The sequence below is a fragment of the Bufo bufo genome, chromosome 3 (assembly GCF_905171765.1).
Source record: "Bufo bufo chromosome 3, aBufBuf1.1, whole genome shotgun sequence".
Classification (NCBI taxonomy): domain Eukaryota; kingdom Metazoa; phylum Chordata; class Amphibia; order Anura; family Bufonidae; genus Bufo; species Bufo bufo.
The window spans coordinates 527,820,489-527,848,425 of record NC_053391.1 but is presented as its reverse complement, the minus strand read 5'-3'; the positions used below and the strand labels follow the sequence as shown (position 1 = coordinate 527,848,425).

At 43.9% G+C, this 27,937-nt stretch overlaps 1 protein-coding gene across 2 annotated transcripts in view; it reads left to right on the top strand.

Moving 5' to 3' along the window:
• Positions 1–27,937, top strand: part of TDRD3 (tudor domain containing 3) — a 367,839-nt gene that overhangs the window by 187,329 nt on the left and 152,573 nt on the right. For both annotated transcript variants that reach the window (XM_040425380.1, XM_040425379.1), the window contains exon 5: positions 14,690–14,831. In XM_040425380.1, the coding sequence (XP_040281314.1) occupies positions 14,690–14,831 (142 nt within the window). The remainder of the gene's footprint in view (positions 1–14,689; positions 14,832–27,937) is intronic.

The window sequence follows — 27,937 nt, the reverse complement described above, 5'->3', positions numbered from 1 at the left end:
TTGCGTTAAAGTTTTCCGGTATTGAGTTCCATCATAGGGGCTCAATACCGGGAAAAAAAAACGCTTCAGTTTTGTCTTAATGCATTCTGAATGGAAAGCATTCAGTTCAGTATGCATCAGGAAGTCTTCAGTTCCGTCCCTTTCACAGTATTTGGTCAGAGAAAATACTGCACATGCTGTGGAATTTTCTCCCGCCAAAATTCTGAAACACTTGCTGGAATGACGGATCCGGCATTAATTTACATTGATATGTATTAATGCCGGATCCGGTACCAAGTGTTCCTGAAAAACTGATCCAGTTTCCTGGTCTGCGCATGCCTTTAAAGAGTTTCTGTCACCAGATTTAACCGACATTAGCGATGTCTAATAACTAGCCTATTCCTACTTTTATCTATGCCCCCGTTACGCAAGAAATCTAACTTTTATAATGTTACTTAGCCTCTAGGGGGGGGGGGGGCGCATTGTTCCTGCTCCTATAGGCTCTGTTCTCCCACCTTTGTCGCCCCCCTCCAAGTCCTGATTAAAAGGGCCAGGCAGCGCTCGCATCTGTCTGCCAGCCCTGTGCTCTGTTGAAATCTTGCGCCGTTCAGCATTCGGCGCAGGCGCGGTGAGGGAAAGACGCTTGCAGGCTGCCAGATTTCACCAGAGCACAGGGCTGGCAGACAGATGCGAGCGCTGCCTGGCCCTGTCAATCAGGACATCACTAATGTCAGTTTGCTTAATCGGGTTAAATCTGGGTTGCTGTAGAACCTCTAGCTCGTTGCCGAGAAGATTCCTCTTTATTCGAAGGCATAAGGGTGAGTAAGGAGGATATTAAAGGCTATGTACACCTTTTGGAGGCAATTTTTGTTTGCATTTTAATCATTTTTAGATAAAAATAATTTTTTTCATTTAGCCTTTGTTAAAAATATTGAGCCGTTGTGTCACAGAGTTAAAGGGGTTATCCAAAGTCTAAAACATGTCCGGGGCCCTCATATAAATTATACTTACCCGTCTTCCCGGGCTTTGTTGGTGGCATTGAGATGTCTCTTGAATAAATGGATAGCCACCTATGCCTGCAATCACTGATGTTATATCACAAATAAAACATTTTATGCATCTTGACAAAACTGAGGCTGAGAGATCTAAGCATGCTGTCACTAAGCCCTTTTTCCATAAATGGAAGCAGTTTATTGTGACCCATTTCCTGCCTGGGCAAATCTCAGACCCCATGGAATCCTTCAAATATATGGAATGGTTTGCTGGAGAACACTTAAAGCAGGGGTACTCAACTAGTTTTATTAAAGGTCCACATACCTGGGTCTGCAGTCAGGTGAAGGTCCGAGCTGAACGCCAACAGTAAAGATGCCATGCGATCATGTGATCCACATTAAGTCCCAGAATTAAGTCCCAGAATTAGTAATGACCACATTAGTGGCCAGTAAGAATAATGCCCCCAGTAAGAATAATGTCCCCATTAGTGCCCCCCTTCTCTGCTTTTGCAAAAAAAAAAAAAATTAGCATTCACCTGGCTGCGGTGAACATTTGCTGCTGACTGCAAGCTCAGGATCGGTGCTCCAACGTGATGACATCTTGTAGGTCCTGTCCTGAGCTTCTAGTCAGCAGGGAGTGTTCTCCACAGCGTGAGCAAATGGAGGTGGAGGTACCGTAATTTTATTTATTTTTTTACTAGCACAAGTAGCGGTGGAGGTAAAGGCTGTACTAATGGGCGTTCCATGATGGAAGCGCTCATTAGTAAGGGTACTTTCACACTTGCAGCAGGACGGATCCGACAGGCTGCTCACCCTGTCAGATCCATCTTGCCACTACTTTGCCGTGCCGCTGCTCTGTGCCCATCGACTATAATGGGGGCAGAGCTACGGCGCAGCACGGTGAGAGGCCACCAGACTAAAACTACTATATGAGAAAAGGTGGAACGGCTCACTCTCTATATACACGGATTGGTGCCTGGGTCCAAATTAGAATCACCCCTTCAAAATAATAACAATCTAAGTAATATTGGACCGGCACTCAAACACATGGGTTCATGCTGAGCAATAAATTTTGGTAAATAGTGCAATTTAATAAAACATAAAATACATATAAAAACATATAATACACACGATAGTGGGATATGAGATGATGTTTGAATTAACTGGTAATAAAGTCCATACAATGCAGTTGGTGAATAGTTAATGTCCCATGATTCTACGATTTAAGTAAATGGAGAAAATCAATAGGACAAATCTATAGGAAAAATCAATAGAAAAAAATCGACAAAAAATCAATAGCAAGCAGTCATTGACTATATTGAGTAAAATACTCACTTTTGGCGCAGTTCTGTGGCGTCCCACATGTGAGAGCGCTTACCTCGGTGTCGCTTTAATCAAGTACCGGTGGCAAAGTATAGTTACTTAACTGACATCCTGAAATCAGGTCTCCATATGATCGCTTCAATTTGCACGAGGTGAGCTGTTTCTTTTCCTTTTTCTTTTCAGATAATACAGACTCTATGAATCTTGGTTAACGTTGTGATGAAGCTTCGATCTTTTGGATCATGAATATTTGTCAGTTGCCAGCCGTTAGTGAAATCGATCACCAGACAATTTGCTTGCATTTGTTTCGGATGATAATTTCCAAGGTCTCTTTCAATATTGCATGGCCATGCTTCAAATTTCGGACTCTTTATTCATAAGGCCTTGTTCACATCAGCGTTCAGCCTTTCTGTTCTCCTGCTCCGTTATAGGAGCAGGAGAACGGAAAGGACGGATTTGGCTCATAACTGAGCCGAACGGAGCCTACAGACCCCATAGACTATAATGGGGTCTGTTAGGTTTCCGCTCAGAAGATGATTTTGGAGCGGAGACAAAAGTCCTGCATGCACAACTTTTGTCTCCGCTCCAAACGGACCCCATTATGGTCTATGGGGGTCTATGGGGTCCGTAGGCTCCATTCGGCTCAGTTATGTGCCGAATCCGTCAGTTCCGTTCTCCTGCTCCTATAACGGAGCAGGAGAACGGAAAGGCTGAACGCTGATGTGAACTAAGCCTATGGGATTATGGGATATTCATAAAGAGTATTGCTATTGATTTTTTCCTTTGGATTTTTTGTCGAGGCATCATTCACATCAGGCAATGCTTCTTGTGAAAAGCAAACCCAGAACTGGTGTGTGTTTTTATAGGGCAGGGCAGCTGTAACCAACACCTCCAATCTCATCTCATTGATTGGACTCCAGTTGGCTGACACCTCACTCCAATTAGCTCTTGGAGATGTCATTAGTCTAGGGGTTCACATACTTTTTCCATCTGCACTGTGAATGTTTACATGGTGTGTTCAATCAAAACATGGTAACATTTAATTCTTTGTGTGTTATTAGTTTAAGCAGACTGTGATTGTCTATTGTTGTGACTTAGATGAAGATCAGATCACATTTTATGACCAATTTGTGCAGAAATCCATATTATTCCAAAGGGTTCACATACTTTTTCTTGCAACTGTATTTGGTATCTCTGTAATCGTACTGACCCAGAGAATAAAGGTATTATGTTATTTATACTGAAAAATAAACACCGTAAAATTTCTAACGTAAAAATGCAGTGGCAGTATTGCTGTTTTTCCCATCTCCCTCCCAGAAAGAGTTAATAAAATGGTGCCATTAAAAACTACAACTTGTCCTGCAAAAAAACAAGCCCTTATAAAGCTATATAGACGGAAAAATAAAAAAGTTATACCTCTTGGAACGCGACGATGAAAAAAGGAAGAAAAACGCTTGTTCAGTGAGGCCCAAAACAGGCTGGTCACTAAGAGGTTAATCTCATCGGTATTGTTATCTACTTCCGTTTTATGGCGGGATTTATTCTTTGTGTCACAATATATCTTTGCTGGATGACTGTATAAATTTGCTGATGCAATTAAAATAATATGTTTTTTTTTTTACCAAAGAAATACAATTTGTGTGATTCACCTTGTAAAGATTGTCTTCTCATTGCGTTTGGCTCCCTGATTCTCTTTAGCCCTGCCTAACTTGTAGATGTGACAATGCAAGACTGATTTGGATTTCACATAAATGGTAAAGACTTGTTGATAAAGGATGTACCGTTCCCAGGCTTAGAGAGACAATGGTTGACTAGCTATGACCTGTGTTGAAATTTCACACCTGCAGAAACTAATAGAACTGGTAATTGAATATTTAACCACCTGTAATTCACAAAAAGACTAATTTGCAGCTCATGTTTTTCTGGACAATAGTCTTGATAATGTGTTTATACTTTTCATACAAACCAAGTGGACAAAGATTGAAACATTTTGACTATCGTGGTCTTTGATAAATTGGACAAAAATTATAAATTTAACCCCTTAAGGACTCGGGACCCATGCCGTACTGATACGTCATGGGTCCTTAAGGGGTTAATAATGAATTGCAAATATGTATACTGTCATTATATTGTTGGCAAACAATAACATTTTTAAAATGGAAGCAATGATTTCGTCTGTAAAAAGAGTTCTGAATATTTTTAGATGTGCCAATCTCTCCTCCATTCAACTGTGCACCAGATTCATGAACAAGGCTTTGTAGCCTTCAGTGTAGGATCCGGAGTAGCAAATGGGTCCAGCTTGTACCAAATGTGTTGGAAAATAATGTGCAGGGGCTTTGTCTTGAACTTATTTTGGGGCTGTTTACTCAAATAATTGCATATACTCCTAGTATTGAAATCACACTTGATAGTCAGGACCGAAGGAAAATCAAATTATTTTCTGGTTCCCTGCATCACAACAGCCCTGGTGAGAATGGCATTTATAGGAAACAGTCTGCTGTATATGGATCCTGCAGTGCAGCAGTGGAAACGGAAATAGCCGTGCAGGCTTCTTATTGGAACTGATGGCACTTGTAAAGGGAGTAGTTATGATCATAACATTATAATTATCAAGCAAAACTTGAAATGGGCTTTTTAAGAGGGTTTATTGACGTAATTTCTTGCGTCAACACATTTCACCTCTCTATATAGAAGAGACTGCTTTGCCCTGTCTGCTCCCAAGCTTCCTATCTGTTTCCCTGGAAGAGACCTGGACAGGTTATTAAAATGCATTACACTGACTTCATTCAGGTTGAATGAGTCCAGGGGCAGCCAAAGTGATAGGAAAGCCTCTTCCCGCCCTACTACTAAAGTAATCTGAGATGTCATTGCCGATGACGTGTTGTCTACAATTCTATGTATGATTATGGTTGGATGTTTCCCACGTGTATTTTCCATAAGGACTGCCGATTGGCATGTAAATTGTCCTCCGCTCCTCTTGTGTAATGAACAAGTTCAGCCTAACGACAGATTTTCTCTTGTTATTTTGTGTTTGCTTTATGAAGAATAGAACCTTTTCAAATTCATTGGGAAATCTTTGCAGTTTGGCCACCATATTATACAGTGCTTTTTAGATTCTTGTGGAATTTTAGCAACTTTTCTTTTCTTTGCTTCATTGTGTAGTGTGTATGCAGTTGTTTTGCCTAAAATTGGTGTCACATGAGAAAGACTTATGAAAGGTCACATTATAACTGAGAAGCTGTGTTTTTCATCAAAATCACAGCTTTTTTTTTTTAAATCTCAGAATGTGTTTTAGATAATTGTCAGTTCTTTGAAATAGTAGATGTGTCACTTGTAGAGAACTAAAGTAACAGATGTAAAAGCTGAAAGAATCCAGTGTACAAATAGCTGGTGTGAAGAAACACAATGTGAGGACAAGAACCTATAATGGAAGGTTATCTTCCTAAATAAGAACATGTAGCAGCGAGACATGCTATAGAGGATTGTATCTTTTGTTCTTTTAATAAGTGTTTGTGTATTTCTCTTGAAGAAAGACTGAGACTACCACTTTAGTGTCGCACCCAATATCTCTTTGATAGGGATCTGTGCAAGTGCAGAGTCTGCTGCAACCTCATTTGGTTGCTCTTGCAATGAAGCATCAGCAGGCTGGGTCCACCGCTGTCTCTGACCCTGGGGAGGAGATAGAAGCAGTTAGTATAATACGTCTGTTTTCTGTTGTAAAGTCTGTATAGCCAGTGACTGTTGTCACCCTAGAGGGCTGTTTTCCCCTGCATACTGCAGTAAAAAACTGGACAAAAAAAAAGTTTGACCTCTTAGGGGGGCATATTATGTAGCAAAAATATATACAGATGCAAGAAAAAATATAATACGGCTTAACGGCAGAATTCACAACAGGTGTTTGATCCATGAATCGCCCAATAAATTTCCTGGTTCAATTAGAATTGGTATTTAAACAGTCCTACCCATCATGCTGTTGACATTTTGACCTCATGAGACCAAGGCGAGGCCATTGTGAGGCTTCAAGCGGGATGTTCTCAGTCGGAAGTGACCACTAAGCTTAGAGTGCCACAGAGTGTCATTATCGGGTTGCAACAGAGAGACTGGAAGAGTCACAGAAAAGCATAAAAGTGGACCTCCTTTGGCCACGTCCCACACTGATGACCGATTCATTGTGAGCAATGCTCTGCAGAACCGGATGATGAATGCCACACAACTCCAGGCACATTTAAGGGAGGTGAGATGCATCCAAATGTCACGTCAGACCATTCAAAACTGTTAACATCAGCGGGGTCTGCTTGCTAGACGACCTGCAAGGGTCTCAGACCACAGCACCAGGGACAGACGTCATCGTGTTTTCTATAAATTTCACCCGAAAGCCACATAACCCTAACTTTTTGTGAGTAGTGTATATTACAGAAAAAAAAGCATCTAGATGACTATAAATAGCCAGATTCATTTAGTGTGAAATGTGAACAGTTTACAAAAAACTAACAAAAAGCAATGTCAAAAATAGCTTTTGTTTTTTCTCTTCGCATCACAATTTCTTTTTTTCAAATATTGATTAAACAAGAAGTTGTATGCACCCCCCAAAAAATGCCAAAAATGTAAACCATTTAGACTCGTTTCACCGCACCGTCTCTCCTTTCCGTTCTCTGGCTCCGTTGAGGAGTTGGGGAACAGAAAAGAAGGATTATGCAGATAACTGAGACCTAACTGAGCGTAACGGAGCCTATATACCCTATAGACTGCTGTCCGCTCAGAATATGATTTTTGAGCGGAGCCGAAAGTTCTGCATGCAACAAGATGTTATGCAAAAAAAACTAAAACAAACTGACTGCTAAAATACAAAGAGGCAAAAATCAAAAATCTGAAGCTGGTAGGGTAGTAAATGCACAATTACAGCCATACATATACATAATAATTCAGCTAGCATTCATACAGCAGTAGATTTTTGGCAGAATCAGTTGGCAGGCGTGAATAGAGGGAGTAGAGAATAAGAAACTGAACTATTTTAGTCAATGGTTTTGCTTGCTTCTGATCTAACCCTCTTGTCAACCACTGTCTTAGTGCTCTTTCACACCTGCGTTGTTGTCTTCCGGCATAGAGTTCCGTCGTCGGGGCTCTATGCCGGAAGAATCCTGATCAGTTTTATCCTAATGCATTCTGAATGGAGTGAAATCCGTTCAGGATGCATCAGGATGTCTTCAGTTCCGGAACGGAACGTTTTTTGGCCGGAGAAAATACCGCAGCATGCTGCGCTTTTTGCTCCGGCCAAAAATCCTGAAGACTTGCCGCAAGGCCGGATCCGGAATTAATGCCCATTGAAAGGCATTGATCCGGATCCGGCCTTAAGCTAAACGTCGTTTCGGCGCATTGCCGGATCCGATGTTTAGCTTTTTCTGAATGGTTACCATGGCTGCCGAGACGCTAAAGTCCTGGCAGCCATGGTAAAGTGTAGCGGGGAGCAGGGGAGCAGCATACTTACCGTCCGTGCGGCTCCCGGGGCGCCTCAGAGTGACGTCAGGGCGCCCCAAGCGCATGGATCACGTGATCGCATGGACACGTCATCTATGCGCATGGGGCGCTCTGACGTCATTCTGGAGCGCCCCGGGAGCCGCGCGGACTGTAAGTATACCGCTCCCCCGCTCCTACTATGGCAACCAGGACTTTAATAGCGTCCTGGCTGCCATAGCAACACTGAAAGCATTTTGAAGACGGATCCGTCTTCAAATGCTTTCAGTACACTTGCGTTTTTCCGGATCCGGCGTGTAATTCCGGCAAGTGGAGTACACGCCGGATCCGGACAACGCAAGTGTGAAAGAGGCCTTAGACCTCAAACACATGACCGTATTTTTGGTCCGTGTCCGATCCACATTTTTTGGGGATCACACATGGACCCATTTATTTCTGTCGGTCTCCAAAAAACAGACATCATGCAGATGTCCTATTTTGCACAAAAGAATAGCCTTTTTTTTATGCGCTATTCCCATTTCCATTTTTCAGTGATGTATGCCGTCCTCATTTTCCATGGACTGCACACATACCCATGGATTTTAAAGGCTATGGACACCTTTGTGCATGGAAATTTAATAAACACATAAGTTACTAAACTGCTGTAGAAATAATATGTGCGCTCTTTTGCATTGAGCTGTCGTTTCCATGCACTCAGCAACACTTAGGGCTCTTTCACACGAGCGAGTATTCCGCGCGGGTGCAATGCGTGATGTGAACGCATTGCGCCTGCACGGAATCCGGACCCATTCATTTTAATGGGGCTACGTACATGTGCGTTGGTTTTCACGCATCACTTGTGCGTTGCATGAAAATTGCAGCGTGTTCCATATTCTGAAATTTTCACGCAACGCTGGCCCCATACAAGTGAATGGAGCTGCGTGAAAATCAGGCAAGTGCGGATGCGATGTGTTTTTCACGGATGGTTCCTAAGAGATGTTCACGCACGTGCAAAATGCATTAAATTGCATTGCACCCACGCGATAAAAACTAAATGCGATCGCAGACAAAACTGAATGACTTTGCGAAATCACGCATTTTTCATTGAACACATCCGGACCTAATCCGCACACGCTCGTCTGCAAGGGGCCTTATACCTGGTTTTCAGCCATTTATGCGCTTTTAATTCTGTCTCTGTTGGAGTTCCCTTCAGCGCTGTTTTCCTCCTGCCGTCTCTGGGTTTGTAGAACTCCCCCAACGCGCACTGTTAGACAGCCCTAGTCCCCTTGCAGGTCTATGTAGAACCCTCTCTCCTGAAGACCAGATTCTACATAGACCTGCATGGAACCAGGCAAGTCAGCTTTGATAAATCTCCCCATAATAGCTCAGATTTTGTAAGTGTGATGAGTGTTTATTATTGAGAAACCTATTAGTAGCAGTAGGACTGGGAACTGGTGCCCTTCAGCACCAGCATCACAGACTGCTCCATGCTTCTGGTCTGTGCTGCTGATTAGGGATCGACCGATTATCGGTTTGGCCGATATTATCGGCCGATATTGAGGATTTAGAACGTTATCGGTATCGGCATCTATTTTGCCGATATACCGATAACATATTGGGAACACAGAACGCGCTGCTCTCAGCGCGTTCTGTGTTCCCTTCGCAGCACAGGGGAGAAGGAAGCAGTGTCTCCTCCCCCTGTGCTGCTGCTGCTGCCGCCAATAGCAGGAGAGGAGAAAAGAGGAGGGGAGGGGCTGTGGCCGCTGCGCCACCAATGAAGATAAGCCTTTCATTCATTCATATACAGGAGGCGGGAGCTGGCTGCAGAATCACATAGCCGGCTCCCGACCTCTATGAGCGATAGCTGCGATCCGCGGTAGTTAACTCCTCAGGTGCCGCGGATCGCAGGTACCGCTCATAGAGGTCGGGAGCCGGCTATGTGATTCTGCAGCCAGCTCCCGCCTCCTGTATATGAATGATTGAGAGACTTATCTTCATTGGTGGCGCAGTGCGCCCCCCCCCCCCCCCTAAGCCCCCCAGTATTAATCATTGGTGGCGCAGTGCGCCCCCACCCCAATCCCGGCCAATAGTAAAAACATTGGTGGCGCAGTGCGCCCCCCCCCCACCCCACCCAGTATTACTCATTGGTGGCAGTGGCCACAGGATCCCCTCTCCCCTGCTCCTCCGATCGGAGCCCCAGCTGTGTAAGCCTGGGGCTCCGATCGGTTACCATGGCAGCCAGGACACTATTGAAGCCCTGGCTGCTATGTTCAGCTCCATGCTGCTGTGTGCACAAAGCACAGAGCAGCAGGGACAGTGTGAGATCCTATTCACCCTGATAGAGATCTATCAGGGGGAATAGGACAAGGGTTCTAGTCCCTAAGGGGGCTAAAAGTTAGTAAAAAAAAAAAAAAACACAAAAATATTAAGTATAAATGAAAAAGACATAAAAAAAAAATACACATTAACAATAAACAAAAAAATACACATTAACAATAAACATATTAATTTTCAGCAGATTTGTGTAGGAATTTTTTTTTTTCCTCAAAAATGAAAATTCCCAGAATATCGGTATAAATTATCGGCTATCGGCCTGAAAGTTCACAAATTATCGGTATCGGCCCTAAAAAATCAATATCGGTCGATCCCTACTGCTGATATTGAACACAGCTTCCAGATCACCAGCCCAGTCCTTTCTCCACCCCCTCCTCAGGACTCCTCTGCACCCCTGAGATACCCTCCCGTACATCAGCTTACAGAGGCACATATCTTCCTCCCTGCTTTTGCTGTGCCACACTAGCATCGGCAGTAAGCAGCTCTGCCATCTGGTGAGAATGGACACGGAAATGTGAACGAGGCCTTACAGTGGGTGCCACTAAAACTGTGGGCTACACACGGACTGCATCCATATTTTGCAGATCTGCGGTTTACCGACCTAGTTTTGGCTTCCAAATGCATACGCTATTTTTCAGGTAGAAAGTATATGTTTTACGTTGTTTCTGATGGTACAAGTCTCTTGCTGCATTACTAGTTATCCATGCCCAGCTCAGATTCCAGTAGCTTCCTAATTTGTAGTAATCGTGCAATAAATGTTGGGATCAAATTCTGAAATGTTATCCTTTTAGACATTCATTGACGTGTGTTTACAGAAATTCTAGGGTAAAGTACTGCTAAATAACGTTTTGAGTGGATTGATAGTGACCACTATTCTGTACGCTTTGGATCTGTGGGTGAGGAGAGAGGGGGCATTCAAGACTACCATTTTTGTTATTGGTGGGAGTCGGATGGGGGGGAGGGCATATTGTACCTTTATCATATGTCTTGTGAATAATTGGTCAATGTATTTAGTGGGAGAAAAGGCTTTGCAATTATTTTGTTAGAGACACGCTTATGATGTCTTAGCAGTTGCTTTATTTTAAGTGGTGGCCTGAATATGTTCAGACTCTTGAAGACAGTCGGTGATCCTCAATAGAAAAGAATAGTCTTAACCCCATATTCCCCAGCCTATTTTGAGCCTTAGTGGCCAAGCAATTTTTTCATCGTCACATTCCAATAGCTATAACTTGGAAAATACTGCCACTGAGTTTTTAGGTTATATTTTTAGTGGGTTTTATTTTTCAGCCTAGGTAACATGTTAACTTTATTTTCTGGGTCTGTACAATTACAGCAATATCAAATATGATTTTTTACATTTTACTACTTTCATACAATAAAAAAAAAACTTTAAAAAGAAAATGTTTCTGCATCACTGCTTCCCTTTGTCATGGTAGAGATCTAAACATGTCTGCAATGCTCCAAATCTTAAATTTTAGTCTAGGGGTAAAAGAATGAGAGGACGACTCATGGTGGTATTTGAGTCTTCCTCCATCTCTTCCATCTCCAAATGGCAGAAAACCCTGTTTATGAGCAAAGTCCTGGGTATCACCCTTACAGCCTGAAAATGCTAATAAGCCAATAGGATTGTGACATGAGTTTTAGCAAAAGGTGATGTATATATCCTCATTGTATGCATCAGGATGCAACTAGGATACTCTAGGTGGGAAAACCAAGTTAAATGAATCATGATACTTTGTCTAGATACGATATCACCTTTTTTACTTTTTCTTCTACGGAGTTGTATGATGGCTTGATTATTGCAGCACAACTTATACTTTTCATCACTTATTGATCACTTTTTATTCTGTTCTTTCTGGTGGATAAAACAGCAAAACTGCCTTTTTTTTTTCGTTCGTTCACCTTACGGGATAAAATATATGATAATTGTGTAGTGCATTACGGACGCAGCAATATGAAATGTGTGCAGGGGATTTTATTTTAGAAGCTTTTTTTTTTTTACATTGAAAATCTTTTTTTTTTTTTTTTTACATTGAAAATCTTTTTTTTTTTTTTATGAATGAAAAGTGTATTTTTTAAGTTGGAATTTTTTTATTTAATAAAACTATTTAATAATCCCACAAGGGGACTTTTTGATTGCCTCTATAATTCATTGCATTGCTAATGTACTACAATGTATTATCCTGTCGGCAGAGGTCGCAATAACGCCTGTACAAGCGTCATAGACACGTCTTCAGGCGATTTTACTCCTTAAAAAAAGTCTAAGGCTTACCAATACGCCTTAGACTTTCCCTGCCTTTCATCAGCGCAGTGATCGCTGTGAACTGCACGGGCAGTGCAGCGATGCTGCCTGTGCCTGAAATGACCAATAACAAAGCTCCTTACAGCAAGGAGCTTTGTTATTGGTCGGATTGAGCGGGCTGCCGGACCATTCGGCACACAACTCTGAAGTGAGGAGGAAGAGTCCTGCAGCGGCACGAGATTCTCACCAGGTGGCGCCTGGCAGGGTAAGCGGTCTTGGGCTGTGGGTCACTTCCTCCATGTGCTTACGGCGTCCTCTCCAGGGAAGAATGTGCGCCCAAACTCCACAGTAACCAGATACCAACAGACTCCCCCCTGGGCACTATGTGCCGGAGCATGTTTTCCCTGGTGGGATGAATAAAATGATTGGGTCCGTGCCAGGCCGGTCGGGCGCAGCGCATGTTGACATGGAGACTGGGGGGCTGATGGTGATGTGTTGGGGTGGGCTATGAGAGGACGCTGTGAGCACATGGAGAAAGTGACCCGCAGCCCGACCGTCCAGAACATGAAGTGAATGTGACTATTGGAAGACTTATGATTGGTGAGCACATTAAATGAATTTCTCATAATTAGACGGCACAATTTGTGATTGGTGCAATGTTATGTGTCCTGCTGGGATCTAAGAGGGCTTACATTTTTAGGGGGACTCCAGAAAAACCAAGGAGGGATGGCAAATAGGCAATAGATTGTCCCAGATATACGGGCAGCCATTTTGCCCCCATTATGTCTCATGTACACGACTGTATCCATTTTGGAGGTCTGCAAATCGCAGATCCACAAAATATGGACATCCGTGTGCTATCCACATCTCCATGCTCCAAAAGATAGAGCATCTCCTGTTCTGGCGGACCCACTTAAATCAATGGGTCCGCAAGAAAATGCGGATTGCACACGGACCGCAAAATGGATACAGTCGTGTGCTTCAGACCTTATAGTGAAAGCCACAGTGCTCATAGATGTAAAGTACAGAGACGCCAAGTACACTATACTGTGCAATAGTCCAATATACCGTGTATAAGACTGTCCTATAACTGACTCCTGTGCATTCGTCCCGGACTGCCACCCACTGCTCCCTGCCACAACCACCAGACGTCCCTGTTCAATTCTTATTGAATTGTGTTTTGCACAGTCTACCGTTCCGATCTCTACGTGACAGATTTGGTGCTTCAAGAAAGGTAGGGATTCAGTCTTCTGAGAGATACATTTAAAAAGGTCAAAATTAGCTATTTCTGCATGGAAGACATTATAGAGGAGACTGGTAATGGTTTCCTTGCCTAAATAGCAACATTTTAACATTATTTAGGCCTGTGTATTATATATATGAATTACCGAAAATTACGTACTCCTCCTCGGCTAAAAATACTCCTCAAAAATGGTCAGAGGAGTATTTTTACTCTTCCGGAAAAAATGTAGCGCAACCTCTGCCTGTCGGTGTTATACTGACATCCTCTAGCAGGCTTCACCAGAGAGCTGCAGCCTGCTAGGAATATACTGAAGGCAGTCCTGGGACCTTCATTAGGTCCTAGGATGTCATGCCAAGATATCAGCACCACGCAATGTCATTTGTGGGGTGCCGATTGGAGATAAAGGGCGTCCACTCACTCTGTAACCACTTACATGCTGTGCTCGCAATTGACAGCGGCCTCTAGGGGGTATAATGTGCCCATGCGGGCTCTTAGTGCAGCACCTAGACTGGGTCACTGTAAAAAGACGGTGGCCCAGCCCAAGGTCCCTTAGTGACGGCCATAAGGTGCTACACCCCTCTTTTGTCTACTAGTGCTGGGTCCAAGTATGGACATTGTCTTGCTGACAAGCTGGTGTGGAAAATTGCAAAGCATGCTCCAGCAAAATTTACTTAAAAAATTTCCCCCATATTAAATTTCCCACTAAATGTTCTTGTGATCTACTTGTCTAATGCAGTTTGTTCTCATATATTGTAGAAGGCAGTTCTATTCGGAATAACATGCCGTGTATTATGGGAGACAATAAATGCTTGTGTTGTGTTTTTCTTGCATGATAGGTTTACCATATGTTCTACTGTCATAACTTCATTGACCTTGTAATTGCTTCTAATGTGTTTTTTGTACAGTATTTCTTGGCAAGTAAATCTTAAACGCTTCCAGTATATACTTTAACTGCTGATTGCAATGTTCGTGGGACGTGTACTTCTGTTTCCTAAATGTTCTTATTGTTACGTTTGTTTTTGTATGCACTTAGAGGAAAATTAGAATTGATTATTGCATTCCTTGGCAGCTTGTTCAGAAATCCAACATTTTAATTGTATCCTACGTCTTTTTCTTCCCTGCTAGCTTGAACACTCCACCTGGCACAAAAATAAAGCTATTAGGAACTGTTGAAGTGAAAAATGGATGCTTGCTTTTGGATGACACCAACACTGCCGTGCTTGGAGGTGAAGTGGAACCGCTCATAGAGAAATGGGAGCTGCAGAGGGTGAGGCTGACACAAATCACTTAGAGTTTTTGTTGCAAGATGTGTTATAAAATTGACTCTTCCAGGCAGAGAATGAGTATCCTTATGGAAGCATGCATCCATTTGCCTATTTACTCTAAGCAAGCAGGGCTGGCAGAAGGCAGTGTGAGGATTCAGACTTGTAACTCATTTCTCTAAAGCCTTTTAGGGGAATTTTAGGGACAGTCTGTTATAAAAATACATACATTTGTTACGTCTGAAACACTGTTCGTATATGTAGTTCAGATGAAACTAAATTATAGCTACATTCAGGTTGCAATTTTAAACAGGAGAAAATAGATTTACTAATGAAACTGTGGCAGTGAGTAAAAAAATGGCATGCATGCACCTGCTTTCCATCATATTTATTACTTTTTTTAGGATTTATTTTTTATTTTTTCAACTCAAGGCGAAGTGGCTTAGCTTGAAATGCGTGTTGTCTGGGAAAAGAATTGGGCATAAGTTACAACAATGTCGCCCAAACAAATTTGCACTAAGATGCTTGGTCAGAATTCTGGCATAAAGCAAGCCAACTAATGCCTGATATCTTGTAAACGTATACTAGATAGTCGCTTGCACTTGTTGAGGATTGTGTGCGTTTTTCCACATGAAGTTTTGTTCAGAAAAACTGCAGCATGATACCAGGGCCGTCTTTACCAAGAGGCAAAAGGGGCAGCTGCCCCGGGCCCAGTTGCTTCTGGGGGGCCCAAGGCAGCTGCCTCTTGAGCCCTGCTAGCCACTGCCCCGGGTGTCAGGCTGTCAGCTACACAGGGGGTGATGCCATGCCTACCGGCACTCCAGCCAGCGAACTGTGTCTGTGAGAGCTGTGAGTGTGATCTAGGACCTTAGATGACATCATCACCATGTGACCAGTAACCTAGCAATATTACTGGTCACATGGCTATGAGGTCATCACAAGTCCTATCAGGAGTTTTGTAGGAGAAGTTTGCCTTAACTGTGGAGCTTTTTTTGTGAAGATTACATCAGAAAAAGGTGACAGGGACTGTTATGCTAATATACTGTAAACTACTGTATAGTGGGGTGCTGTATACTGTGGGGGGCCTGTATACTGAGTGGGGGTCTGTATACTGACTGTGGGGGGCCTGTATACTGTGGGGGGGGGGCTGTATACTGTGGGGGGGGCTGTGTACTGTGTGGGGGGGCTGTGTACTGTGTGGGGGGGCTGTGTACTGTGTGGGGGGGCTGTGTACTGTGTGGGGGGGCTGTGTACTGTGTGGGGGGGCTGTATACTGTGTGGGGGGGCTGTATACTGTGTGGGGGGGGCTGTATACTGTGTGGGGGGGGCTGTATACTGTGTGGGGGGCTGTATACTGTGGGGGAGCTGTATACTGTGGGGGGGCTGTATACTGTGAGGGGGCCCTGTATACTGGGGGGGCTGTATACTGTGGTGGGGTGGGCCGGGATACTGTGTGGGGGCCTGGATACTGTGTGGGGGGCCTGTATAGTGTGGGGGGCTGTATACTGTGGGTGCTGTATATTGTAGAGTGCTATACTGCTGTACTGTATACTGTGGGGGGCTGTATAGTGTGGAGTGCTATACTGCTGTAGTGTATAGTGTGGCGTGCTGTATCGTGTATAGTTTGGTGGTGCTGTATACGGTGAGGTGCTATACTGCTCTACTGTATACTGTGAGGTGTTGTATACTGTGGGCTGCTATACTGCTCTACTATATAGTGTGGGGTACTGTATAGTGTGGGGTGCTATACTGCATACTGTGTGGTGTTGTATACTATAGGGTGCTATACTGCATACTGTGGGTTGCTGTATACTATAGGGTGCTATACTGCATACTGTGGGGTGCTGGGGTGCACTGTAACACTAGGGTGAGCCGAGCCCCGGTCTCCTTCCTGCAGAGCGGTGCCCACTTCCAGCCTGAGCCCAGCTGCCCAGAGCACTGATCCTGAGCCGCTGGAGTCTTCAGAACTGGAAGTATTTACAGTCATTCACTGTACTCTACCAGATGTGTGGATTTTTTTGTGTGTGTTGCGGTGGAGGGCGTGATTGCCTGCTAAGGTGTGGGAAGGCGGGATCCAGGGGGCCCAAGTAAATTTTTGCCCAGGGTCCAATCAATATTAAAGACGGCCCTGCATGATACAGTACTAGCAAAGTGAATGAGATTTGCTAAATCTCTTGTACACATTGTGTATTTTGTACTTGCAGAAATTGACCTGCCATAAGGATTTTAAAATCCATAGCATGTCAATTGTTTCTACTCCAGCGGTCCCTCAAGCTACAATATTTATTGGTTTCAGGAGGACCATTGTATGTTGAAACCATTGTAACTTGAGTAATCGATTCAAAAGCCCCGAAATATCATCCAAGATAAGAAAAATTGAACATTTATGAAAAATAAGCATATAACGAAGACAGATAAAACAAGTGCTTACATATCACAGCTGCTAACTAGCAACTAATACAGCTGGTTTACCAGAGAAGTGGCCTAGAATCGTTGGATCCGAGTCTGAGTCATTGTATGTTGAGTCTTGTTTCAACCTACGATGGGTCAGAAAAGACCATTGTATGCTGAAAATATTGTATCCTGAGGCCATTGTATCTTGAGGGATCACTGTATTACACACCTTGTATACAGTGGCATGCAAACGTTTGGGCACCCTTGGTCAAAATTACTGTTAGGCTACATGCACACAAACGTATTTTGTTTCCGTGTCCGTTCCGTTTTTTTGCGGATAGGATGCAGACCCATTTATTGTGTCCATCAGTATGTCCGTTCCGTAGCCCTGCAAAAAAAAAATAGAACATGTCCTATTCTTGTCCGTTTTGTGGACGAGGATAGGCATTTTTACAATGGATCCGCAAAAAACGTTTTGTATTTTTTGCCCTCCATTGCCCTGTGCTTTCCCCCTGGACTGTCATCTAAAATCCATGGGTGAATGACAGCTCAGAGGCCTGCCTAAAAATTAACTGTGTTAAATATGACTATAATTCTCCCCCCACCTTATCTATAGGGAGGCACCCATGTACTGTAGTACATGGGTGCCTCCCTATAGATGAGAGGGGTTATAGTCATATTTGTCCATCCAGTTCGGCCTGTTATCCTGCAAGCTGATCCAGAGGAAGGCAAAAAAAAACTGTGAGGTAGAAGCCAATTTTCCCCAGTCCTTCCCGACTCCAATCAGGCAATCAGAATAACTCCCTGGATCAACGACCCCTCTCTAGTAGCTATAGCCTGTAATATTATTACACTCCAGAAATACATCCAGGCCCCTCTTGAATTCCTTTATTGTACTCACCATCACCACCTCCTCAGGCAGAGAGTTCCATATTCTCACTTCTCTTACCGTAAAGAATCCTCTTCTATGTTTGTGTACAAACCTTCTTTGCTCCAGACGCAGAGGATGTCCCCTCGTCACAGTCACAGTCCTGGGGACTAATAGATGATGGGAGAGATCTCTGTACTGACCCCTGATATATTTATACATAGTAATTAGATCTCCCCCGAGTCATCTATTTTCTAAAGTGAATAACCCTAATTTTGATAATCTTTCAGGGTACTGTAGTTCATCCATTCTGGTTATTACTTTAGTTGCCCTCCTCTGAACCCTCTCCAGCTCTGCTATGTCTGCCTTGTTCACAGGAGCCCAGAACTGTACACAGTACTTCATGTGTAGTCTGACTAGTGATTTGGTAGCAACTATGCCCCTTTTGATGCAACCCATTATCTTACTGGTCTGATAGACAAACAGAAGACATACACAGACAAAATAGAGCCATTACAAGGACCAGGTCAGGGAGGGCCAATGTGGTGATATGGCAGGGCCAGACACAGATGGGTCACTGAATGTATCCCTGTGATGTCCCTGTGTTTTACTTAGCCCGGAGATGAACCCTGATGGTGGGAACACTCCGTCCCCGTACCTAACCTAATTGTCCTTGAAAAGCCCTAATCTCAAAAAAAGACCCATATGGATGCCCGGGTCCTGAGATATCTACTATACAAACAAATATAGTGTCCTATCAGACAATCCAGGAGGATATCTGGATATTTAGAGACAGAGTCACAACTTATACAGATAGCTACAAAATAGCGCTCTGAAACCGGGTCTCGGCGCGTTTCCCCTCAACAATATGGTTCATCAGGAGACCAATGACATTGTGATAAATTATGATAAACACACAGTGTATAGATGAATAAGTAGCCTTAACGATAAAACGACAACAATGTTTTTTTAATCAATTGACCGCATCAGGGATTGATCCATACTCACGGTCAGACCAACAAAAACAAAGAAAAACCAAAATAACTGGAGCACCGCCATGCGGCACCGCACTGTCTGAATTAAAGCAAAAAGGCTAACATCACAAAGAAGGACCATTGATAGTGAAAGAATACTTATCCCTTCTAGTAGATTTTCAGCAGGCAGTAGACAGCAGCATGGGGTGCTCCAGGGGGCAAAAAAGATGTGGCTCCAAGTTGTGAACCTACAATGTGACTAGTTATACCCTGAATGAGACCAGGGTGTTATGTGATCTTCATCAAGAAGGGTCACGTACACCTGGCCAGGGCCCATTCACGGAACTTCGTCCTAAGAGTAAGAAGGCTCCCTCTCCGATGAATTATGACCATATCGAATTTTTTTTACAAATGGTTACTGAGGATATTGATAAATTGCCTCTTAATAGAACTTACTTCCATAATTTGTCTGGAGAAGAAACTGAAGCACTCCGTAACCTCGAGAGGGACTCCTCTATCGTAGTGAAACCAGCCGATAAGGGAGGAAACCTTGTAGTTATGGGGCATGTACAATATAAAAAAATGTGCAGACAGTTACTTAACGATAAGAGTTGCTATCGTATACTACCCTCTGATCCTTCAGAAATTTTTCTTGGGGAGCTTACATCTATTCTTCAGGACGGACTACAGAGCAAGGTAATTAGCGACACCGAGTACCGTTTTTTGTTGCCAACTAAACCCCAGATTGCGGCATTCTATGGGTTACCCAAAATCCACAAGGGGGTTTCCCCTCTCAAGGGCCGACCCATTGTGTCAGGGGTGGGGTCAATTATTCAGAATAGTGGGATCTACATTGATAATGTCCTCGAGAGTTTTGTGTCCTCCCTCCCCTCCTATACAAGGGACACGATGGATTTTTTGCGCAAGATTGAAGCCTTGAGCATCGAACCATCGTGGTCCCTTGGGAGTGTGGATGTAGAGTCACTCTATAGCTCGATTCCCCATGACAAGGGCTTATTGGCAACCGGAGCATTTCTTCAAACCAGGGCTGTTTGTCATAATTTGCACAATGACTTCGTGGTGACCCTTTTAGAGTTTGTGCTAACGCACAACTTTTTTCTATTTGATGGGCAATTCTTCCACCAGCTCAGGGGGACTGCTATGGGGAGCCCCTGTGCCCCTACTTATGCTAATCTCCTCCTGGGCTGGTGGGAGGACAAGGTGGTCTTCCCTGATCTATCAGAGTGGTGGGGTGACAAGATCGTCTTCTGGACCAGGTACATCGATGATGTTTTCATCATCTGGAATGGTAGTTCAGAAGAATTCAACCTATTCATCAGGGCCCTTAATGTCAACGATTTGGGACTCTCGTTTACATCTGAATTTCATCCTGAGTCTCTCACGTTCCTTGATGTCAGGATTACCAAAACCGGGGGCGGTCTTGTCACCTCAACATTCAGGAAGGCCACCGCCACAAATAGCTTGTTGCACTGGGAGAGTCATCACCCAGTAAGTTTGAAGAAGGGTATACCACGCGGCCAATACCTTCGCATGCGAAGAAATTGCTCTGACCGTGAAGGCTTTCATCATGAATCAAAAAAACTACAGCATAGATTTTCTTGTAGGGGTTACCCACAAGGTGTTCTTAAGACTGCATTTCAGCATGCATCTCTGTGCGAACGAGATACCCTTTTAATACCGAGGAAATACGAAGGGAGGGATGGTGTTATTAGGATCATCTCAACTTTTGATACGATGAGTCAGGATGTGAGAACCATTATTAATAAATATTGGCCCATCCTCCTCATGGATCCGGATTTATCAGATAAACTTTCCCCTAGCCCGAGTATTTCATTCAGAAGGGGTCGGTGCCTCCGTGACCGCCTAGTGCATAGTCACTATTCTGGACCTATCCCTAAAGGAACATGGCTGGACCGGAAGCCACTTGGCACCTTTCGCTGCGGATCTTGCCTAGCCTCTAACAGCATAAACAACACTAAGTCCAATAGGTGTACGGTTACGGGTAGGGTTTTCGATATCAGAGACTTCATTAACTGTCGCAGCAAGGGGGTAATATATCTAGCTCAATGCACATGCCCTAAAGATTATATCGGAAAGACCTTTAGGGAATTTCGGAAACGCATACTGGAGCACCTTGGTGATATCAGGAATAAAAAGGACACACCCATAGCCAATCATATATGGGAAGTTCATGATGGGGACCCGAGATCCCTTAAGTTCTCTGCTCTGGAGTTGATTCGTCCGTCGCCGAGGAGGGTTGACTGGGACTGCAGGATCCTCCAGAAAGAGGCGGCTTGGATCTTCCGGTTCCGGTCACAATCTCCTACGGGACTCAACGAACGACTCACATTTTCCTGTTTTTTATAGTTCATATTACCTACAGTCCTTATTCTATTTCGTTACTTCTTCCTCATTGGCTTAGCTGACTATCGACACGCGAAGTGTCACTTTATATTATCGAGGATCACTCCACAACTGGAGGATCCGTGTTAGGATTATCGCTTTATGTATCTGACATTGTCATCTGAAGCTTTGTACAGATAATCTGTGAACGTACAGTGTGACAAATCAACTCTATCCCTGAGAAACTGGCTCACTCATCAGTGTATTCATTATCCAGCATTAATTATTAATGGTGGGCTAACCACTTTCCACACTTTAGCATTTTATGATCTGGTCCCCCTAAAATAAAATAGTTTACCTTTTTGTAAAGGGGATATAGATGGAATATCTTACAACTGTGCATGTCTATGTTTCCATTTTTCTGTCTGCATGTGCCTACATTTGTCAGGATACATTTGCTTACTTTTATGCTTCAGTATCTCTTTATTTTTTGATTCTACTGGGACTATAGTTATGCACATATATTCGTTTGATCATCTATACCCCCCCCCCCCCATTCATTTTGGTTTCCTTACATGAGCGATTTGCACCAACAGGTTGTCCAGGTATAGTACAGTGCGAGCGGCATGTGGAACGCATTTACACGCCCCCCGGCCGGCCGCAGTGGAACGCAAACACTGCGGTATAGGCTGGGAGGAAGTAAGAGGCGTGGAGACAGTGTTAGGTCACGCCCCCTTCTTCCAATGCCGCTTCTGACAGAGCGCTACTGTCATTAGGCGGCGACCGGAAGTTCGGGGTGGAACGCATGGCCATATCTGTTATCTTGGCGTGCGTTCCATCAGTGACTGCCCGCACTATTATATACCCTCTGTTATTCTTTATTCTCACTATTATCAGATATTTCCACCCCCCTTCTTCTCAGCTAATTAGGGATAGGTGTTCTCTAGGGGTCTGTACCCTGTGTCACTATGCCGAGGAATACACCTAATTCCTGTGACGTCACACAGGTACATTCAATGGTGGGTCACATGATTGGAAGGGCACCTGACGATTGGTGCATATCGGAAGGGGCTGGTCTCATTCAGGGTATAACTAGTCACATTGTAGGTTCACAACTTGGAGCCACATCTTTTTTGCCCCCTGGAGCACCCCATGCTGCTGTCTACTGCCTGCTGAAAATCTACTAGAAGGGATAAGTATTCTATCACTATCAATGGTCCTTCTTTGTGATGTTAGCCTTTTTGCTTTAATTCAGACAGTGCGGTGCCGCATGGCGGTGCTCCAGTTATTTTGGTTTTTCTTTGTTTTTGTTGGTCTGACCGTGAGTATGGATCAATCCCTGATGCGGTCAATTGATTGAAAAACCATTGTTGTCGTTTTATCGTTAAGGCAACTTATTCATCTATACACTGTGTGTTTATCAGAATTTATCACAATGTCATTGGTCTCCTGATGAACCATATTGTTGGGTGGAAACGCGTCGAGACCCGGTTTCAGAGCGCTATTTTGTAGCTATCTGTATAAGTTGTGACTCTGTCTCTAAATATCCAGATATCCTCCTGGATTGTCTGATAGGACACTATATTTGTTTGTATAGTAGATATCTCAGGACCCGGGCATCCATATGGGTCTTTTTTTGAGATTAGGGCTTTTCAAGGACAATTAGGTTAGGTACGGGGACGGAGTGTTCCCACCATCAGGGTTCATCTCCGGGCTAAGTAAAACACAGGGACATCACAGGGATACATTCAGTGACCCATCTGTGTCTGGCCCTGCCATATCACCACATTGGCCCTCCCTGACCTGGTCCTTGTAATGGCTCTATTTTGTCTGTGTATGTCTTCTGTTTGTCTATCAGTCCCCAAGTGAGGGATAATGTGTTCATTTTAGCCGATTTTGATTAAAAGTTATATTTTAGGTAGTTGGCTTCTGTGACAGATTTCTTATTTACAACTACCAATTCAGTATTTATTTAGGTTTATACCCCATTATCTTACTGGCCTTGGCAGCAGCTGCCTGACACTGGTTTCTACAGCTTAGGCTACTTTCACACTCTCGTTTCACAGATCCGTTTGAAACGGATCCGTCACACAACTGACAAAACGGAGACGAATGGAAACCATTCAGACGGATCCTTTTAAACGGATCCGTCTGTAAAGCGGATCCTGTGGTCACGTTTATTTCCGTTTTGGCTTCCGTTTAGCGGATCCGTTTTGTAATAAGAAGGCATGTCTCAAAGTGTCCACCCACTTTTACAGTGTATTTAAGTGGGGATTAATCTATTTAGGCTCTTTGTGTATTGGGAACATGTTGCCTGCACACATATGTCTGCGATTGGGGTTACTTATCCTGAAAGCGAGATGAAGACGTGCTCAGGAAAGAAGACGACGCCAGTATTGGGTCCACCCGATAACTTTCAAAAGCATGACCAGAGGCGTATTTTCGGTCCTGTATTTGGAGCTTCGTGGTAATCCTGAAAAATTTTTCAACTGTATGTGCATGACTATCAAGAGTTTTGGCCAGCTACTGCAGCGCATTTCGACAAGCCTTGAAAGACAGGTTACCTGCTACAGAAGGGCAATTACTTCTGCAGAGCGACTAATGGTGACAATAAGGTAAGGATTGTCCTAATTTTATTTTATTTTTTACAGCTCTATACATTTTTTTTATATTTTTTATATTTAAGTATATTTTTTTATTTTGTTACAGGTTTCTTGCTACCGGAGAAAGTCTTTCATCGCTGCATTACCAGTATCGAATGGGAATTTCAACGATCTCTGGTATAGTCCACAATACTTGTCGTGCCTTGTGGGAGGTACTGCACGAGGATTACATCCCACATCCTACAACTGAACAGTTTGCTTCAGATCGCAGGCAAGTTTCTGCAAACCTGCCAATTCCCGAACTGTGTCAGAGCTGTGGATGGGAAACGTATACGGATGGTGAAACCTTCAGGAAGTGGCTCTGAATTCTATAACTACAAGAAATACTTTTCAATTATCTTGATGGCCATTGCAGATGCAGAATACCGGTTTGTCGCCGTTGACATTGGAGCTTATGGGCGGACAAATGACTCGATGGCTTTCAAAAAATCTGCAATCTCCTCCTGTATTCAAAGGACTTTGGATTACCAGCACCGAGACCTTTTTCGGGGACTGATGGACCTCCAGTGCCATTTTTAGAAGTAGGGGATGAGGCGTTCACCTCACCAACCGTACTCTAGCCACGACTTGAACCGTGCAAAGCGCATTTTTAACTACAGACTGTCACGAGCTAGATGACTTGTGGAGTGCGCTTTTGGCATTTTTGTTGCAAAATGGCGTATTCTCACCAAAGCCATCATTCTTAAGGTTGAAACCATAGACGATGTAGTTAAAGCCTGTGTAGTTCTACTATATTTTATCAGAGGAGACACTGCGCCTGGACCCGCAGGAGGTTGATTGCACACTTACCAGGCTGCAACATCTGGGGTATCTTTCAACCCTTGCGTGGCCCGAATGAGCCAGAGTGAGTTGGCAGGATAATTTAGTATAATTGTTGTTTTAAAAATGTTTGGTCTTGTATTAAATTTTTTGGGTATACACCTTGTGTCGTTTTTTTTGCTCAGTACCAAGAATTCTTCTAAAATGATGATATATTATAGCATCACTGCAGCATCACTCTTGTGAATATGCACAAGGTCCAGATACTCAGTGGTGGCATTTGCGCACGGGAGTACATAGCATAATTAGGCTGTGCATGTTGCGCTGCACGCTGGGCAATTTTCCCGCACCCATATGATCTTATGAGTGCGGGACTACAGCCCCGCAGGCAGCCGGACCTGCACGGCATCTTTCTAATCTATGATGCTGTGTACTCACGTGCGCAAGATCAATGCGGCTCCGGGACATATGTCCAGCATGTCGGAGGGCATCGGTCGTGTGCAAGAGGCCTTAACTGCATCATGTCCCTAGCGTGTCCCTTGTGATAATCAAGCTAGTCATGTGAGCATCCTCTGGAAACTAAACACTAAAATTACAACGTAGTGCTCTTTAGTTAATGAATTCACTGTGATGCTGATTCGCATGGACCGTGACTCCCTCAAGGGCTCATGTGAAAGGGCACAAGACTGACCTGTGATCAAGCATATGCTTGTTCATGTGCCAATCAGAGGGAATACGATCAATAAGGAGGCAAAAGATAGCTCATTATTGATGGTGCTACATGACATGTTCATGGTTCACGATATAGCAATAAGACAGCACTACTCACTTTTCTGTTAGTCTAGAAGTTCCAGTTTGTGGTGGTGCCTGCAGTGTTGGATCCTGGTCCAGAGGATAAATTTTCTGTTTCTTTATTACACCTCAATAAAAAGCGACGTTTCGACCAGACGGTCTTTATCAAGCTCACATTATTACAATGACACAGTGAACATTTAAATACCTCCCCAAGACCTCGCATTGGTTACAGCTTAGCCCATCCCATTAACCCCCTGTGTACCTCCTAAAAAATCTCAAGCCATGTTACTTACATCCCCATATACCTTCCCATCATGTATGGACATACAAATCATTGCATACCGTGTCCCCATGCTGTAGGAGCCTCCGTCGGACATTGCATTTCCAGGGTATAACTATTTACTTGCACGCTAATAATTTAAATTCCGGCGTCCCTCGATTAGCTTTGCGCATGTGCTATATCGTCACTTTCGCCCTTCAATCTGTACTTCCGCCAGGTCCGATCCTAGTACATTTCCTCGATCTTTCTGATCACATGACTAGGCCTTCTAGTGACATCACTTGTTATCATCTGACTAGTTGTTATTAAGTTACATGGCGCTAGTGCGGTCTCTTACTGGGATCTCTCTGCAGTGTCATGCGGACGGCCTGGTGCATACCAGAAAGCGGAATCTATCAATTTAATGTTATATATGGCAGGCTACTTTCTGGGTTCACTGGTGGCCTATTTAAGGATCCATTTTTCTCAACTTTATTTATATTATATATATTATTAACAGAGTGAATTGCATGGTGTAACTTAACCGCCTCAGGATCGCGTTCCAGAGGCGGCAGCTCCAGGCACAGTCACGCATATACGCGTCATCTCGCGAGACGCGAGATTTCCTGTGAACGTGCGCACACAGGCGCGCGCGTTCACAGGATCGGAAGGTAAGCGAGTGGATCTCCAGCCAGCCAGCGGCGATCGTTCGCTGGCAGGCTGGAGATGCGATTTTTTTTTTTAACCCTTAACAGGTATATTAGACGCTGTTTTGATAACAGCGTCTAATATACCTGCTACCTGGTCCTCTGGTGGTCCCTTTTGCTTGGATCGACCACCAGAGGACACAGGCAGCTCAGTAATAAGTAGCACCAAACACCACTACACTACACCCCCCCCCCGTCACTTATTAACCCCTTATTAACCCCTGATCACCCCATATAGACTCCCTGATCACCCCCATGTCATTGATCACCTCTCGGTCATTGATCACCCCCCTGTAAGGCTCCATTCAGACGTCCGTATGTTTTTTACGGATACATGGATCGGATCCGCAAAACACATGCGAACATCTGAATGGAGCCTTACAGGGGGGTGATCAATGACAGGGGGGTGATCACCCCATATAGACTCCCTGATCACCCCCCTGTCATTGATCACCCCCCTGTAAGGCTCCATTCAGACGTCCGTATGTTTTTTACGGATCCACGGATACATGGATCGGATCCGCAAAACACATACGGACGTCTGAATGGAGCCTTACAGGGGGGTGATCAATGACAGGGGGGTGATCAGGGAGTCTATATGGGGTGATCACCCCCCTGTCATTGATCACCCCCCTGTAAGGCTCCATTCAGATGTCCGTATGTGTTTTGCGGATCCGATCCATGTATCCGTAAAAAACATACGGACGTCTGAATGGAGCCTTACAGGGGGATGATCAATGACCCCATATACACTCCCTGATCACCCCCCTGTCATTGATCACCCCCCTGTAAGGCTCCATTCAGACATTTTTTTGGCCCAAGTTAGCGGAAATTATTATTATTATTTATTTATTTTTCTTACAAAGTCTCATTCCACTAACTTGTGTCAAAAAATAAAATCTCACATGAACTCACCATACCCCTCATGGAATCCAAATGCGTAAAAATTTTTTGACATTTATATTCCAGACTTCTTCTCACGCTTTAGGGCCCCTAAAATGCCAGGGCAGTATAAATACCCCACATGTGACCCCATTTCGGAAAGAAGACACCCCAAGGTATTCCGTGAGGGGCATATTGAGTCCATGAAAGATTGAAATCTTTGTCCCAAGTTAGTGGAAAGGGAGACTTTGTGAGAAAAAAAAAAAAATCCATTTCCGCTAACTTGTGCCAAAAAAAAAAAATTTCAATGAACTCGCCATGCCCCTCATTGAATACCTTGGGGTGTCTTCTTTCCAAAATGGGGTCACATGTGGGGTATTTATACTACCCTGGCATTTTAGGGGCCCTAAAGCGTGAGAAGAAGTCTGGGATCCAAATGTCTAAAA